The sequence below is a fragment of the Paramisgurnus dabryanus genome, chromosome 16, assembly GCF_030506205.2.
Source record: "Paramisgurnus dabryanus chromosome 16, PD_genome_1.1, whole genome shotgun sequence".
NCBI classification, from domain to species: Eukaryota; Metazoa; Chordata; class Actinopteri; order Cypriniformes; family Cobitidae; genus Paramisgurnus; species Paramisgurnus dabryanus.
The window spans coordinates 13,980,084-13,999,462 of record NC_133352.1 but is presented as its reverse complement, the minus strand read 5'-3'; the positions used below and the strand labels follow the sequence as shown (position 1 = coordinate 13,999,462).

The following is a 19,379-nucleotide window of genomic DNA, read 5'->3' as shown; positions in this document are numbered from 1 at the left end:
TTCAAAAGATATATGTCACGATGTGGGAAATAAGACAATCGCTACTTTCAATTCATTTCGACTTTAACCCACTTGAGGCATTTGGTTCACTTATGTTATTGATCAGTGGTCTTCACTAAAGTCAATAGTAGAGCCGCCTTTACAGCAAAGTATCAAAAGTTACATCCAGTCATAAATAGCATGTCTGCTTATCAATCTGTTGCAATGCAGTACAAGTGCAGATCATTCTTTATCATTTACCTGTCAGATTTGTAACTGAGACAAGATGATTTCCCTTAATGACAAAAACATAAAAAGGATTTTAATGCTAAGCATTCTTATGAAGTCCCCCCTGAACCACTAGGGGGCCATCTTTCTTTTAATTTTATGAGGCGCTGCACTGGGGTGCGTTTTCCAAACAATGACATAACTCGCTGCTGAACCAACAAAGTACGATGCATAGTTGGAGAAACTAACTAGCTTGTCACGACTGTTTCCAGAAAGCATTGTAACTTGTCGCACATTCGCCATTTGAACCATGTTGGTTTAAAAACATAGTTGATGATGTCACGTGGGAGGTGGGATGTGTGGTGTATCTGCTGTGATATATGGACACATAAATGCGCACATCATGGTGAAGATCTTTATTTGAAGGGGTTGGTGAAATGTAATCTGAGGGTGTTTCGTGCGTTTTGAGAGTGTGCTTCATAAATTGAGCATGATGTTAACCGGCATACTGTTCTGATAATTGGTAAGCGATAGCATTAACATGCCCCGAGCTTCTCTCTGGTTCAGACCTTGAGTGGTTTGTTGCTGTGTGGGTCGGTCTCCTCCTCCACCGAGGGCTTTTGGAGGGCAGTGGAGAGTCTCTGCCTTTGAATTACGAGCTGCTGTTTGAAATCCTCCTGGGTCTTAGTTTCCAAAAGTTTCTGTCTAAATGAGATATCTGAGAACAAGGTGCCAAACGTGCGGCCAAGCTCGATGGCTGTCTTTGTACTTTTCTGCAAAGTAAGTATTGGGGAAAAAAATGGTGAGCAAACTTACACCCCATAAGAGATCGCTATTTGCTGGAAGCAACACTAACAGCTTTGAACGGATGACAGATGTAATAATTAACACCGTTTGAAACAATTGCAAATCTTGAATAAATCTGGTATTTTTGTCACTCTGGGTGATGATTGGAGGGTGAAAGAAAGGCTTACTGTTCGAGGTGGTGCAAGGATGAGGATAACATAGCGGACCTCACAGCAGTTAACACCCCAGTTCTGGGGTCGCTCCAGGCGAGCGATACAAACGCACCGTCTATGAAGACTCTTCACATTACATCTGTATACAGAAGAGGAACACTTTCACAATTTTAACACATTCTGTCCATCACCAAGGTGATAAGCTATTGTCATGATTTGTGATTGACACAAAAACTGCTCATGTTTTTGTAATGTAAAAAACATATAACCTTGATATCTTTAATATTGACTATTTTAGTCCTCTTGAAGGGAACTGTACTATAAAAGGCTCCCCAGCCAGAATGTTTGGCTAAATTTGGGCTGCCAGTGAAAGTCTAATAGACGTCTAACCATAGCCCAAAAATAGACAATGCATATACTTTTAGAACATGTAAAAGAAATGAAATCAAACACCTTGAACACCTTTTGACTTTGCTTACATGTTGGAATATCATTCATCTTCAAGTTATTTTGGCAAAAATGGCATATAACCAAATTCAAGGTTATTTAGGGTTGAAGTGGGTTACTTATAGCCGGACTATATTGGGTCTAGTTAGCCATCATTTCAACATCTGAGTTTTTGCTTGCTGGGTCTGCTCTACAGTATTGAGTAAGACAGGGATGCTCACTTTCCACTGGAATTCACCTCATATCGGTCAACCACAAGTTAAAGATAAGGCAGAAGTTTCGAAATCTAATATGGTGGGGTCTAAAAGTCTGAGGTCTCAATAAAATATGGAATTTAAACATGAAAATATACACAATGTTTTAAAAGACAAGAAGTGTTATGATGGGTAACATGATAAAATAAGTAAGACATCTTTACATTTCTTACAATATTTCTATGTGGATATTTATGCCACTGTCAGAAAAAAAAGGTACAAAATTGTACCTTTTCTGTCGCTGGGGTGGTACCCTAAGTTACCAATTTTTTGTACCTTTAAAGGTACAGTTAACTGTTTTGTACCCCTAAAATTTAACTGGTACAAAATTTGTTCTGTAAGGTACACAATTTGTCCTTAGGGTATAATATTGTACCCTATAAGGTACAACATTTCAATGTGTTTTATACCCATAAAGGTACAAAAATGTACCTTTTAGGGCACCACTCCAGCGACAGAAAAAGGAACAACTGTGTACCTTTTTTTTCCTGACAGTAGCTGTGTTTCTATAACCCTTCAAATTGTTCAAAATGAAATAGCGAATTGAAAATGCATGCAATGGAAACAGTAACTTCGCATAAACTTCCACATATTGCAAAAAAGTTTTATGGGCTCGGGTTAAGTAGTTTTTCAGGCACTTCAAATAAGTAATGTATCGCAAAACCAATGCTATCTCATGGCAAATCGTACGTATTTTCGACAATTAGAAAATAACGCTAAAGTTTTGCACAAATCTTTGATGGAAACGCATCTACTGTCAGAAAAAAGACACAAAAACTGAGATCCTAATATGTACCGTTTAGGTACATTTGAGGTACCAATTGAAGTACCAGTATGCACCCTTTAGTTACAAAGGTGTACTTTTCAAAAGTACCACCACAGTCACAGCATTTGTACCTTTTTCTGAACATGTACATATAAGCATCTTAACTAATGGTGTCAGACTTTTGAACCTAACTGTATTAAAAATAAAAATGTATTCCCAACATACAGTACACAGAGCCAGGACTGTTGGTAGTGTACTCCAGTGGCTGTCGCTGTCACACCCTGAATGGTCTCAGTCAGCAAGTGAACTGAAAGAGAGAGAGAGAATGAATGAGAGAGAGTAAACTATAAAATGTTTTCAATGTTTTAAAGACTCCATTAACTAAATTCTCAGAGGGTCTGCCCTGGATTTCTGGTTCCCTGTACTCAACAAACTTTGGCACTCAGGGTTGGCTGCCCACTGCTCACCACTGGCATCCTGTCCTCCAGCATCTGTGAACAGAGCACTCATGACCTCCTCAGCATTGCAGGTGCCCTGCCCATCCTTAGCCACATGGTCCAGCATTCTGCGAAGCACTTCGTCCAGCGAGGCGGCCTTCTCATCCAGCAGGATGCTTGCCTGTGCTAAGAAGCCGTCCAGATCTCGACGAGCCCTTACTTCCTCCTGGAAATTCATCAGCTTCACATACTGAAACAAGAACAGGCAAGAGGGGTTTTAGGTTTGATAGTGATCCCCAATTTACATGCAATTCTTTCAAACATGTTCCCTTTAAATTATATGAGTGCATATAAACTGTGCATTTTACCAGAGATGCAAATTGTGTAATGTATAATATTAGTGGTGTTACTTATAAAAAAACCTCTATAAATAGCATTTTTAAGTCAAGTCAGTGTCATGAATCATCATTGATACTTGATAGTCGGAAGCAGTTTATATGAGACTGCCAGGACAGCATTTTATTGAAAATAATACGTTGTAAGTGCAAGGTAAATGATCAATACTTTCGGTCGGATTTCTCTTTAGATAAAAAGTGTTTTTAAATCACTTCCTGGGATCTTTAAAATATTATTGACATTACAGATTACAACTTGCACAACATCTTTAGGAGGAAATACTTACTCTTCTTGATGTATTTAGGAGGCCAAATCCTGAGGCATCAGTGTCTATTAATAGAAACAGAAGAGAGGTAGACACACACAGAGAGAGAGAGAACAGATAAATTGTTAAAACCCTTGTGCTGCTGCACGGATATATGAGTCTGAAGGACGCACCACTGAACTAAGACTCCCGAAAGATGTGTTTTTTTATATTATCTAAAGCCCTGAGCTTTCTGTTTATGTCTCTCTGGTTATAAATAGTCAAAGGGTCTTAGAGTCCACAGCGCAGACACATCAAAAAGTGTGTTGTGGTCCCTGAACCCTGACATCGTCTGAGTAAGACCTGGCACAGTCTGCTTCCCCAACGTTGTAAACACATCATTCGAAATATGAAAACAATACTGATCGTTTCTAAAGGCCGAATGTGAAGACGGAGAATTTCTGATAGGTGTTTATAGCATCAAGAATGCCGAGCTTCAGCTGTCGGTTGATGTACTACTGGGATCTGTGCACACCTCAGGCTACAATCACAACGATTTTTTGAGATTTTGAAGTAGTCTCAAAGAGAATCTCATCTAAACCACCCACATGCACACCATACATCAGATCTGAACCTCACAAGCACCAGAGCCGCTTGAGTAATTCTACTTTATCACCATGCTTTAGTATTATTTTCGGGAATTTGTACTTTTCTCAAGTACAGTAGTACTGAAACTAAATACCCGTGTTGTTAACTTTCAACTTTGTACCATTTTATCTAGACCTTTGAAGATAAAGGTAGATCTTCCAGATGCGGCACAGTATAAAGGATGCAAGTCACGAGCAAGCAACACACACAAAACATTATCCCAATATCTCTGAATAACTTATGATTCACTACATGTTTGTGTTGTTTACATTATATGCACTTACGTGCTGATTGCCAACATAACACAGACATTTGAAGCAGTTTTACGTACCGCCTGCGACCCATGACCTGGTTGGGACTTTTCAATGAAATCCAGCATTAAACAAACACAAACACAAAATATATCACCATTGTTTTCATAAGGCTGGCTTACTTGGAAAGTTGAACAAGGCTTTCTTCTCTTTACATCCATAAACACACTTCTTTTTTCTTAACATTGTTGATTCTTGATATAAAACAAAGCTGTCATGTGCAGTAATGCCTGTAACTTCTACTTGAAGGAACAAAGCTAACGAATGTCCTTGTTCGCCCTCATGTGGGCGTGCTTTTTCGGGGGGGGGGGGGTGCCCATTAAAGGTATGTAACGGCTATCGATGTTACATGAAACTTGTAGGAATTTTTTTTTTAAAGCGATGCTAATGGTCTAGATTCAATGGATTATGCTAAGCTATGCTAAAAGTTGTACAGCCAGACCCGGAGATCGGCTAAAAGGATTCCAAAAACGAAAAATTAGCATATTTTCAAAAAAAAGTGGGGTGTCCCTTTAAGGATTATTTGTCAGCTCTTTATTCATCTCTGGATCTGACCCGGGATGATAGTCCAAATGGGTGTTTCATAGTGACTCCCATCTGTTGCGATTGTGAGTCTGCCTTGTGTCTTCTCGTCCCCTGTTTCTCCACCTCACAGCTCTAAAGCATCCAAATGTCAGAACAGAGCGGTTTGCGTAGATCTTTCTTAGTTTTAAAATTATTATAATAATCTCTTTTCACTCCCTCACTCAGTCTGATGTGACCTTTTACAGCTGAAAGATTAAATATAGCATAATGGGTTTGTATAGAGGTTTTGAGATGTTTTGCAATGACTTCCTGTTCATTGAACGAGGCGTTTTTTCATCTCAGCTTTAGAGGTACAGTATATTCACATGTATGGTATGTGAATGCAGATCCCCCCTCAAAAATATATGGAGCATCTGTTAAAGGTACATAAAGCACCCATGCCCTTATAAAATCCCAGATCCAGACAAACAGGGCAATATAACTATAGCCTCCCCAATAAATTCCTTCTTTGCATGGCAGAGTATAATGATGATATGAGGTAAACACAATATATTCGGAGGAATAAACTGTTTTTGTTTGTTTGTTGGGCTGCAGCTGTTTGGTTTATAGTTAGGGGGATATGCTATGAGCTTCTATGATTATGCTGTTATTTACTCAAGATGATAGGAATCATTTCAATATAATATTTAACAATGCATATACATTATGTTTAAGATGTTTTCACTTTAATCTGAAACACTGAAAGTTCGTAAATGTGTCAAGGAAAAATACAACAGGAATAGATTTGTTCTCACCCAACCCCTGGAAGATACAGCCGTTTTTTGTCGGCACAGATGATGAAACAGCTGTGGAAAAAACAAGACTCAAATGATGAGTTGAATTTAACATCATTATAAATCAGTCATTTTTATATTTTAAGTTGTGGGTGAGAAATTCAAGATCACATTTCACTAATACATCACTGCCAATTCATTTTAGCCATATGTTGGAACATATGTTATGATACTACAATCCACTGTTGGGATGTTAATGCCATACATGAATATGGCCATGATGAATATTCATGAACACCATCATATTCAGTACCATCATATAGTAAACCACCTTGATATTTTCATCTGGTGCATTCGCACTTTATCATGATCTCATTTTTACTGAGCTGACGCTTAGTGGCTTTTGCATCTGAACTCTTTAAATGTTTTGGGTTTTTTGTAATAAACCATAGTTCGTTTTTATTAAAAAATGCTTCTCACTATAGATGGAAATCAGTCATGTGACCTTTTACGTCATGCCGCCATCTTGAAGACCTACCGAGTATCACCAAACCACTGACAAGCATTGGCTAGCTTGCTACGATTTACGGATTTCTTATCTTTTACTGTCTATGATTCTTACGGATACAGTAAAGGGCTACGAAAGACAACATGTTGCATATCGACTGTCATGAAAAGAAACGCTGCTTTAAAAAATATATCTTGGTTAGGGTGTGATGCCTACTCGATCCCTGATGTGTTCTTCCAGCCGCTGTCCGCTGCTACCGAACTACCACTATTTTACAACATAAGAAGGCACGACACAACATGAAACTTTGCTCGAAGTATCACCTGGATCTCTACACATGAACGCGAGCATTGAGAACATTGTTTGTGTACACGGAGTTTACTAAAAAGAAAGGTTTTGTACAACTGACTTTGGCTGTTATGTTGTCCGCTCGTCATCTCTGCCAGGCGTAAATAATCGATTTCCGAATGCGAATGAATGAATCTCATATGAGGCTCCTTTTTCAACTAGAAGGTCAATATTGTTTTTCACTTGCGACAAAACAACGAATTATTCTTGCATTTTTATGGAACTATGCTTTAGGAGATATCAATCTTTACTCTCCTCCCTCCTTACGTCGCAATTGGAGATCGATACATCTTGACTGGGAAGAGGCAGCGAGCGGACGCCAAATCATCCAAAGTCAGTTGTTCAAAACCTTCTTTTTAGTTAATTCTGTGTTCACAATTAATGTTCTCAATGCTCAAGTTCACATGTAGAGACACAGGCGATACTTCGAGCAAAATATCATGTTGTGTTGAGCCTTCTTAGTGTTGTAAAATAGCGATTTTGATGCTCACAGCATATTGAAGGCATAGCTTCTAGTTCTTTTGCGACCACTTCAGGTCCTCAAAATGGCGGAAGACAAGTGAGTGACGTCACCTGACATTCATGTATTGTTTCTTACTTTCTACATACAGTATGTGTTCAATTAAATACTAATGTAAATTGTAAACAATCAATGTAAATGAGACTTGTTAAGGTGCACCAGATGGGCAATGGAGTGGAGAGCACACATGATCCTATAAATCCAGTCACTTTTTTAACCCTTGTGTGGTGTTCGGGTCTGTGGGACCCGTTTTTAATGTTTACTGAAAGAAAAATTATGCAATTAATTGTTGTTTCAACCTCAGATTCATTGGCCTTGGCTCATTTTCTATGAAGAACATAAAAATAAACAGATTTATATTGACTGTATACTGTACACCCCCCCTACACATTTATATTACATATGTGGTGTTCGGGTCCACTGGACCCGGGGTTAATAAGAGTATAAAAATTGAATGTGGTATGTAAATTCACTCTGTTTTTCTCCTACCTGGGACTCCTGTGAGTGCACGAGTGTGTTTGTATATATGTCTGTACATATATGATGGATGCATGTCAGAGTTTTGTCCTTCTGCACTTGCTGTAACAGCGCAAGGATACAACATGTAATATATCAAGCATGAACACTTGTCTGCCCCCACTGTCCCAAACTCTTTACCTTTTGTCTAACAGGAACCATTCTACATTTTACTATTATCTCCCTTACAAAAAAATCCATAGTTTTATTGTAGTAAAAGTGTAGTAATCATGGTTATTTGGTATATTTTTTACCATTTGTAAAACCATGGGTTCACCACAAAACCTATGGTGTGTGTGTGTGTGTGTGCGTGCGTGCATGCGTGCGTGTGTACCTGGTATTTATCACGTTGTGGGGACCAAATGTCCCATAAAGATGTGTGTGTGTGTGTGCATGAGTGTGTGTGAGAGAGAGTGAATAATAGAGAAAGTAAAAAATTTTCATCATTCTAAGTTGTGGCCAATAGATCCATATTATACTGCAATGTGTGTGGACATAAGATGGACACAATATATGTGTATAGAATGCAAGAAATGCATATGCAACACAACTACATAGTAAAAATTTGCTTCTTATGTGTTGTGTTGGCTGGCATGAACAGGTTATGTGTTCAGTGTGGATGATGTCTTATGATACGACATGTGTTCAGTTGGGGCCTGTGCTGTGTAGACTGACACAAATGTGTACAATTTCAAAAAGTTCAAAGAATTAAACATCAACAGTGATGAAAAACTTTGTTTCATTTATACTTATTTAGGATAAAAATGTTTTCCCCCAATATCTGGATCAGAATAGAATTTTCTTCTTTTATTTCATATTACCACAAAAACGAATGTCACTTTAGTTTATAAATAGTCCTCTACCACTGGTAAAGGACAAATATTAACCATAAATTCTGTCTATATTACTTGAAATAAGGCTAAAGTAAACATCTGTAAACAATATTACATAAATTTGTATGAGTGCATTGGTTTAAGATACTAATAATGCTCTGGGTCCACCAGACCCACAAACATCGTCTAAGTAACAAAGATATGAACACCACACAAGGGTTAAACTCAGTATTTTGACTTTTCGTCCAACCTCACTTGCACATACTTATTCCATGCCATCAAAGCCACTAGGATTTAATGGAAATTTCTCATCTTTGAAATTCATCCAATTTACAGCAGGCCCGATAGAGTCATGCATGAAAAGCTCAAGGCTACGTATTTTCTTCGGCGTGGATGGGATAAAAAGGTAATTTTCTACACAAAAAAAATCTTATCGTGAGCTGTAGGATATTTCTAGCACATTGTGTTGATATCTCCAATGTCCTCAACTTCACCATCATCCCCACCATCTTTAATTTTGCATCCTGCTTAGCATTAACTGAGAGGTCTGAAAAGCCTGCAGCATCAGCCTCCAGGCAAAACCTCGCCGGGCGGGACCAACTGATTCACTTCAAACTGCTTTTGTTGCTACTGAACATTTGCTAAATAATAAATAACTAATTGGTGTCAGCTGCGGAATTGTCTTTTGAGACTGGCATTGTTAATGTGTGTCTGAGAATGGTTTGAAGAAATTACTCACTGGATAATGGATCTGCTTTAAAATCTGAGACTTTAGATTAAAGACAGATTTCTAGCTGATCAGAGGCTGGTTAAACTTTGCATACTTGCATGTAAAAAAGACCAGGTTAACTGACAGATTGGATATAAATTCACAGAGTCTGGTAAACAATGTATTACACCAGTCTCATGTTAACATGTTTATGCTCAGTGCCCATACATTTCAAATCATTTTCAATTCATTTTCATTTAATTATTTGCCTACTGTGGCCAACATGGGTCATTGCACTGCTACGAAAGAAAACACCAGCAAATCAAAAAAACATCTTCATCAGTTTGACAACACATGCACTACAGATACTCTCACAACACAAACAAATACAGAAATGCTTTGTAAATCCTCACAACACAAACAAATACAGAAATGCTTTGTAAATCCTCACAACACAAACAAATACAGAAATGCTTTGTAAATCCTCACAACACAAACAAATACAGAAACGCATTGCAAATCCTCACAACACAAACAAATACAGAAATGCTTTGCAAATCCTCACAACACAAACAAATACAGAAATGCTTTGTAAATCCTCACAACACAAACAAATACAGAAATGCTTTGTAAATCCTCACAACACAAACAAATACAGAAATGCTTTGCAAATCCTCACAACACAAACAAATACAGAAATGCTTTGCAAATCCTCACAACACAAACAAATACAGAAACGCATTGCAAATCCTCACAACACAAACAAATACAGAAATGCTTTGCAAATCCTCACCACACAAACAAATACAGAAATGCTTTGTAAATCCTCACAACACATACAAATACAGAAACACATTGCAAATTCTCACAACAAGCAGAAAAAACAACAATGGAAGTGTTTAAGGGTCAGAAAAAGATGCACCAATCTGGAAAATGTTGAGCGTTTCTCAAACAAAATAGTGCATCCTCCTGAGGTCTCATTTGTAGACTGCATATGTATTAAATAGTGTGCTTGCAGAATGTAACTGAAGTAAATCAGGCTTTATGATGTATGCAGCCTACATATGCGACCGTTTTCGGTTCACTTACCATTGGCACGTGGAATTTGTGTATATCTGAAACTTACATTTTATCTATACATAAACTCTACGGACGAATGATAACCAAAATCATATTTGTTTGTGGTGTGATGATTTGCAACTTGTTTCTGTATTTATTTGTGTTGCAAGTAACTGCAGCGCATGTGTTGTCAAACTGATGAAGATGTTTTCTTGATTTGCTGGTGTTTTTTCTATTTGTATGTGTCTTCTTTCGTTGCAGTGCAGTGACCCCTGTCAGCCACCGTAATTTCCCTATAGACTTTCTATTTAACTTTTTACTGTGAATGTGATTTACCCTAATTTTATAAAAAATTTTCTAAATTACAAATCTAAATTAACGTCTGTGGTAAAAAACTGCACATTACAGGTATTTGTCAATCTTAACATAGACAAGAAAAATGGTCAAAATATCTACCCCAGCTGTCACTTGGGTGGTACCCTTCATAAAATACAGCTTTGCACCTAAAGAGATCATATTAATACCTCAGAGGTGCATATTGGTACCAAATGTATACAAATCTGTGCCTAAAGGCCAAACTATAGTCCAATTTTTATTCATACGCGAGTGTGTGTGAGGTCATTTTTGACATCAGAAGACTGTAATATTAACATCAGCAGATTTTTGAAACCCTGCGTACAATGCAGGAGAAAATATTATGTAGCCCAGGAGATGCAATGCATTTTGTCGCAATGCGCATGCGTTGAACGTCTGTGTGAATGTATGAGTCAAACTATACTTTGCAAGGCTGTGTGTTCGACCACGAGCGTACATTCGCATAACTCCAAAAAACAGACTTTACTCTGGCCTAATGGTTCAACAAGACCTTTTTAAAGTGTACTGTCCCAGTGACAGCTATGGTAAGTTACATTTTTACCTATATTTCACCAATAACATTTATCTGCAATAATGATGAAAACCAACAACAGGTGTTTTCTGGTAAATGAACCAATAGTAACATGCAGGCCTACTTCTAATATTACGTTACATTTACGCATTTCGCAAACGCTTTCATCCAACTTGCATTACAGTGCTTTATAATAATAATAATAATAACCTTCATTTTCTATAGCGCCTTTAAATGTACATCTCAAAGCGCTGTACAGAAACAATTAAATTTGCCTATTCTCAATCGGTAGAAAATTCCAAAGTTTTGGAGCTAATGAAGAAAAGCCCTGTCTCCCATTAATGTTAAACGAGTTAAGGGAACAGTTAAAAGACCAGTTTCCAAAGAAAAAAGATCAGTTTTTGGAGTATATGGAGTTAAAAACTCGGTCAAGTATTGAGGTGCCAAACAATGCCTTGTAAGTAAGCATCAACATTTTGAAGTCCACCCTAACCCTAATTGGAAGCCAGTGCAAAGACTCCAAAACATGAGTAATATGGTATCATATATTAGTTCTAGTAAGGATTCTGTAAGCCGAATTTTGCAAAACCTGCATTCTGATTAAGGTAACTTTTGACACGCCAGCTAACAAGGCATTACAGTAATCGATATGAGAAAACACAAAAGTGTTTATCAATCTGTCAGCAATAGTAAACAACAGCATTGGATGCAATCTGGCAATATTTCTAAGATGGAAGAATCTAATTTTAACAGTATTCAGAACATGAAGCTCAAATGTTAGATTGGCATCAAAATTTAAACCTAGTTTAATTTTATTTGAAACACCACATTTGAACCATCAAGAGGTAGCGTGACTGGCTCTTCTTTGCATATTTGGTGGGGTGAACCAACAAGCATAATCTCAGTCTTTTCACTGTTAAAAAAAGAAAATGATGTGCCACCCATTCATAGAAATGCATTCAGAAAGAAAATTAACAGGCAACATTTCATAAGGTCTAAAATGAACGTAGATCTGGGTATCATCTGCATAGAAGTGAAATTTTAGAGCAAGTGATCTCAAAAGGCCAAGAGGATAAACAAATATTAAAAAGAAGAGGGCCCAAAATTGACCCCTGGTGGATGCCAGACTGCACAACATTAACCTCAGATCTAAATCTGCCCATGGCAACTGCTGTCGATCAAAAAGATAAGACTTAAACCAATTAAGAACAGTTTTTGAAACCCCAAAAACAGTTTCAAGATGAGTGATTAAAATTGAGTGATCAACAGTGTCAAAAGCGGCACCTAGATCAAGTAGGATCAAAACTGAAAGACAGCCAGCCAGCTTAACAAGTTGTATGTTTTATAATTTCCCATTGCACACAAAGCAGGTTTTGCTGACAATGTAATCACTCTTTCCCAGTAGACAACTTGTTGTGATCTTTTCTCTACTGCTTGCTTTACTAGACTTCCTGTTAGCAGACTCGCTGACTTCCTCTTGCTGACTATGCCGTCCTGTGGCCTTGACAGGAATAATATTTCCATGAAAATGTAAGAAACATGGTTAATGAAACGGACCCCCTGTGAATGACTTGTTTAGCACTCTCTATTGACATTAATGTACTGAGTATATATCATGCTGTTATTATAATGAAAGTATAACTATGAGCCGGGTAAAAAAGAAACACATGCAAGCACATTTCTTCCTTAAAAATGTGTTTTATTTCTCAGTCTGTCGTTTCAAGGAGTGATGAAAAGTGATTTGCTATTGTTTTCAAATCATCAAGGGACAATACAGCTTGATCTTAAGAGATGCCATGCTCCTTTAACATCTCTTTCAATGACATTTCTAAAGTATGTTAGACTCATTTCAATATGATGTTTATCTATGGATTTACTGGTTTAATCTTTTATATAAATCTTTATTCCATTACCATTTGAGACAGTCTGATGTGTGATAACACCACATAAAAAATGTGTTAATAACCACCCAGCCAAATTTAAATGATAAAAAAATCTAAATTTTGGAAAAATAGGCAGGATTCTCTGCTTTCAAATGCTGGGGGTGTGTCCTTTTAACTTTTATATAGCCTACCGCTACAACCTGAATGGTGCTTGCGATTGTGTTAGGGGCGGGGCCATGCTCGATGGGTCCAGTGCATCATTGAGCAACCGTTTTAGCCCCGCCGAAATAATCTTGAACACAGAAATGTGGAAAAACTATTTAACTGTGTTAATTCAATACTACATAGTTTAGAGTCATACTTTACACAGACTTAAAAACAAATGTAGATTACTGTTTATTAGATGAATAAACACATTTATATTACCAAATTTACCAAATAAACCTTTATTGTAATAATTTCATAAAACATAAATTATCAATAATATGAGTTTAGACAATGCTCAAGGAATTAATAATAATTTAACCAATTATTAGGGTTTTGCGGTGGGTACCACCGCAGCGAAAGAAAAGGTATAGCTTTGTACCTTTCTGACGGTGTACCTTTGAGGTACAGTATAAGTTCACTAATAAGCACTCTTTGGTACCAATATGTACCCTTGAGCTACTATTATGTATGTATACTGCCCCAGTGACAGCTAAGGACCATTTTTGAACCTTTTAGTCAGACAGAGTAAAGTAAAAGTAAGTTTGTTTTTACTAAAAGTACTAGAAATCTAGAGTTTTACTTAAAGGACAAGTTCGGTATTTTACACTTAAAGCCCTGTTTTCTGATCGTTTATAATGAAATAGAACGGTTTTGACTGAAATGTCGACATATACAGCTGCCCCGAGATTTTTCGGGTGTTTGTTGTTTCACCTCCACAATGGGGGTATAGGTGCACTGGAACAATCCTTCCTAAAATGCATTAAACTTTCGTTTACAAAGACGTGAAACTTACAGAGTGGTCAGAGGTGTTTACTGATATGCTCACACAAAAATCGCTGCAAACGATGCTTTCCAACAGCTGTTTAAGCATTCGTTGTAAACTTGTGGACCTTTTTTCCAAACGCCTCACACCCGTATATTCTTCCGTTGAAAGCTTGAATAATAGACACTCCAGCCCAGTTGGTGGCGCTAATCCGCCTTTGCCAATTGCAAGAATAGAAACAAAGTTCCCGGTGCGGAGTAATAGGCCCTGTCCCAAATGGCACACTCTGGACTTGTGGTCTTCCTCAGAGTCCACACTTTGATGACATCACGTAGTCCAGACATTAGGGACCCTTGAAGCGAGTCCACGTGGGTGCACCGGAGTCGTATTTTGGGACAGACTTGAGCATCACACCGGAAATAGGTAGAGAGGTTGCCGGTCAGTGTGATCTCCTTCCTTTCCGTCATCTGATTGGTCTGATTGCCCTTTCGCAAGGACTTCTGGGTTGGTAAAGTGCGCGAAGCCTGCTGCAGTGCGGGCTTCACTGAAGACCGCATCAAGGGGGCAAAGGAGGCGCTGATGAGCACACTTCAAAGCGTAAAAATGACAGATGGGACACCCTACGGACTTGTAGACTAAGCGAGAACGCGCAATTTAAGGCAACGAGACCGAAAGTCCACATGAAGTGTGCAATTTGGGACAGGGCCATAGTGTACCTCACAGCACATCTAATACCAGTCAATGGAGTTGGCAAAAACTACGATAAAACCCGTTGGAAAGCATCTTTTGCAGCGATTTTGTGTGAGCATATCAGTGAACACCCCTGAACACTCGGTGAGTTTCACGTCTTTGTAAACGAAAGTTTAATGCATTTTAGGAAGGATTGTTCCTGTGCACCTATACCCCCATTGTAGAGGTGGGAGGTGAGACAACAAACACCCGATAATTCTGGGGGCAGCCGCATATGTCGAAATTTCAGTCAAAACTGTTCTATTTCATCATAAACAATCTGAAAACAGGGCTTTAAGTGTCCTTTAAGTATGTACTTAAGTATTAAATGTAAACCTTATTTATAAATTCTAGTGCAGTAAAAGCATGCTATGAATTGAGATATAGTGAAGTAAAAGAGACACACACATATACTTGAAAAATACAGTGAGTACTGCCCACATCTACAAAAAGAAACCATAAATACAAATCAAGTTTCAGTTTCATATGCAAAAAAAGAAATGTTAAATAAATGTGCAAAGTCCTTAAAAATGGCCCTGTTACAAAGAGAATCATTTTTCTTTCCTGGTAATCTTTCAGCCCAAGCAACTTCAACCGAAGCAAACGATCCTGTAAATTGCCCTCATGAGGACACTAATAAACTAATTCATAAGAGACTGAATATCTCTGTCCACTTTAAAGCAGAAATGAAAGAGCGACGCTGCTACAGTGTATATCTTGAGGATGCAATGAAATGTCCTGTTGAGGCAGCTTGCACATAAAAATGTGACAGCCGTATGTGTCTGCCAATGAAATGAACAACTTGGGACCAAGTGTTGACATAAGATCTACAATGATGGGCTGGAACAAACCACATAAGGACAACTTTAAGTGTTGATTTCTGTTCTGAATCCAATGTGAAATCTTATTCATACCGGTAACTGTAAGTTACAAGGCGAACAGTGACAACAAGTTCCCACTCAACACTTAAATTTCTCCAACATGGCTTGCAAATATATGCATAATGATTTTTAAAATTAACCTCATTGTTATCCATCCCACATGAGATATGTTATGAGTGCCCATATGCCTATAAGACTGCATCTGAACTTACCGACTGGCACAAAATGAAGAACTTCTTTGCTGTCCATCATTTTTTAAACTTTAAGATGAATGTCCCATCTGGATCAACCCATCATGGTTTCAAATGAGAGTCTGCTGTCTGTTTCACAACTCTATCACAGTATTTTCTCACCCTGCACACCTCAGCATGTCTACACCAACTTCACTCCACATGAAAGAGGTGGGTTGCTTTGTCTCTGGGTCCCTGTGCCACTCACTGGCCAGACTAAACTGAAAGCAAGTGCAAATGACACGGTGAAATTTACCAGTTATCATTGTTTTGAAGTGTATGAATTGTTTGGGCTGTCTCTGATAGCACACTGTTATCAGAAATAGAGTGGATTTAAAAAAAATCCAATCTAAAATATGTATAAGATTTATGATCTATTGTAATGTTTCTAGGATGCCTGAATAACACACTTTGACTAATGACTTTCTTCCAGCTGAAAATACATTTCAGAGCTAAAGTTAATATTCATATTAGGGGTAAGTGGTGGCGAACGGATAATTAAAATTAGCTGTCAAGATCAAGCAACACGTCCACTGAGAAATTAACTGGCTTCTGATCAGTAATAACTGTAATCTGCTCAATTTGGCTAATTTACACGAAGCACCTCTTGAATAACAGTGAAACATCCCCTTTCAAATATTCACAGTAAAAACAAATGATAGAGAGATTTATAATAATAATAATCTGTATGTAATTATATTATATTATATTATAAGAGACATATTATTAATTTGACTTATTTAATAGGGCTGTTATACTATTAATCACATTTGATTGCATACAAAATAATATATGTGGGTCTACCGTGTGCAATTATATATATATATATATATATATATATATATATATATATATATATATATATATATATATATATATATATATATATATATATATATATATATATATATATATATATATATATATGAAGAGTTTGGTTCCAAAACCAGATAACTCGGTTTAAAAAAATGTTTATTATTTATTATTAATTTATTCGTATTTATTGTTATGTTATCATTTTCTTGTTGTGTTTTATTGTGCTACTTAGCTGTTTTTTGGTTATAAAGGCTAAAATAAAAACAAACCAACTGCAGTTTGATTGTTATTAATTGGAGTGCACACCTAAAATGTATTTATTTATTTATATTTTATATAAGTAAAACAAATTTGTGTGTGCGTGCGTGCGTGTGTGTGTTGCTTTTATTGTCCTCTCCTCCCTCTTGTATCTTGCATGGGTGTTTTCCATTGAATTTCTTCACAATATTGTAATCATTCAAGGCATACCTGTGGATAATTTTTGTAGAGGTTAAATGCCTTGTAAACCTTTATTTTCTCATCTAAACTTACATCAAAGTGGCGTTTTCACGAAACACCTTTGGCAATCTGTTAAATGTTTACTTTTGTGAGTCCTAAGCAGCTTGAATACCGCAAAAATCATGCCAGAAGAACACATCTTGTGGTAATTAAAGATGTTGGTGGCCATATTAATGATGATATACAGACTTGAGGTCTGCAGCGCACGCTCCTCCTGAATCATAGCAAGGTTTTCCCCTCCTGTCGCTAATATTGTGATTATTTTATCATTATTATTAGGGGTGGGCAAAAAAATCGATTCTTAGATGAATCGCGATTCGGACGTGGGCCGATTCTGAATCGATTCACAAATGTCAAGAATCGATTCTTAAATGTTAGTTTACAAAATAACGTCACGTTATCAGAACCAAAAGGCGGAACTCAACTGGGGGAGCGGTGATGCACACGGACAACTTAAGAGAGCGCGCCCTGCAAGAGCACATAGCCGAGCTTACAAGAGCAGAAGAGAAAGAACACTTTAAATGCTTGTAGGCCTATACTGCATATATCTCTACATTGAATTTAGGGCTGTCACCATTACTCTATTCTTTTTGAGGAGTTTTAAAAAAAATCCTGGAGTACATGTCGAGTACTCCTTAAAATAGCGGAGATGCGGTTTAGTGAAACAAACAGTACCAGAAGCATACAAATCAGCGCTACGCTGCCTCTCTCTCCCTCTCGTTTGCTCGCTCACACACACCGTGCGTGTGAATCAGGAACTGCGTGCAGGGTTCCCGCGTGGTCTTAAAAAGCCTTAAAAGCATTGAATTTATGAATTTGGAAATAATACCTTAAAAAGACTTAAAAAAGTCTTAAATTTTGATGTCTGGGTCTTAAAAATTGTGCTGTATGTAACTTCTCCATATTTTTCCTTAAAAGTTTCTTTGTCAACCACATTTTGATTAAATCAGGGATGCAAACACATCGCTTTTCGGCGCCTGCGGCTTTTTATTATTAATGGCATTTTGGTTGCGAGCACATCGTGTCTCTCCCGATGAGTCTGCTGTACGTTCACGTGCTCGCTGTTTCTCAATGAATTGGGTGCGACATGAAGCGAGTTCAGCGTCACATGTTTCTGAACTTGAGCAGAGTTGTATGCATAGAGGTTTTCACGGAGGACCGGGTCCGATTAACATTATGTGTAAAACCCGAGGCGATTGGAAAACGGCCGTGATCAGAGTCAGTCAGCGCTAATGTTCACGTGCAGTTTCAAGCTGCGTGCCTCCGTTTCTATTGCGATAACAACTGGCTTGGTTTGAAAGTCACGACCACGCGCTGCAGTTTCTTTCTCCGTCCCTTTGTTTAATAATATTATTATTAATGAATATCTAAAAAATTTATATATATATAAAAAGTTTGCTCAAAGATCACAGAGATGGTAGCAAAAAAGAATTGTGAATGTCAAGCCCATTGCACGAGCAAAGCTCAAGCTGACTCTAGATATAATAATCTTTTTTTTATTTTTATTAAGGACACTCTGTCTTGGTCCATAAAACAACAAACAACAGATATACACACATAGACACATACAGTTACACTTACTCATGTACATATAAACTAAAACGCCAATGATTCCACATCCTTGAAAAGAACCTGACTGAACTCTGTGCCAGGTTCGTCAATAATAACTCACTCACATAATATAAAAACTCACTGGGACAGCAAGTAGACTTTTGAATCTAAAATAATAAGTGGATAAAGCTCTTTTAATCCGCAAGAGAGGAATTAAAAGAGGCACTTTTACTGCTTCTGCTCTATCTAAAAAGGAAAGAAAACTACATAAACCATAACACACCAATTACATTTATAATCTCTAGACCTGCACTTTCTATCATTAATATACTATACATATTATTGTATTCAAAAGAGTTTGATAAAAGGGGTCATTTACACAAGTATTGCTTCATATGTCAGTGCAAAAACAGTAAAGTGTTTTGTGATGCTTTGACAAACGTTGTCAGCTTTGTTCATTTATGGTTGGATTTAT

At 37.4% G+C, this 19,379-nt stretch overlaps 1 protein-coding gene across 1 annotated transcript in view; it reads right to left on the bottom strand.

Annotated features, from left to right (window-relative positions):
• LOC135748337 (solute carrier family 4 member 11-like) overlaps nucleotides 1-16,189 on the bottom strand; it is a 28,348-nt gene extending 12,159 nt beyond the window's left edge. The window contains exons 1-7 of the mRNA XM_065266535.1: nucleotides 16,022-16,189; nucleotides 5,989-6,039; nucleotides 3,753-3,796; nucleotides 3,101-3,320; nucleotides 2,859-2,940; nucleotides 1,182-1,305; nucleotides 777-980 (exon numbers count right to left, since the gene is read on the bottom strand). Of these exons, the coding sequence (XP_065122607.1) occupies nucleotides 777-980; nucleotides 1,182-1,305; nucleotides 2,859-2,940; nucleotides 3,101-3,320; nucleotides 3,753-3,796; nucleotides 5,989-6,039; nucleotides 16,022-16,061 (765 nt within the window). The 5' untranslated portion in view covers nucleotides 16,062-16,189. The remainder of the gene's footprint in view (nucleotides 1-776; nucleotides 981-1,181; nucleotides 1,306-2,858; nucleotides 2,941-3,100; nucleotides 3,321-3,752; nucleotides 3,797-5,988; nucleotides 6,040-16,021) is intronic.
• Nucleotides 16,190-19,379: the final 3,190 nt, after the last annotated feature.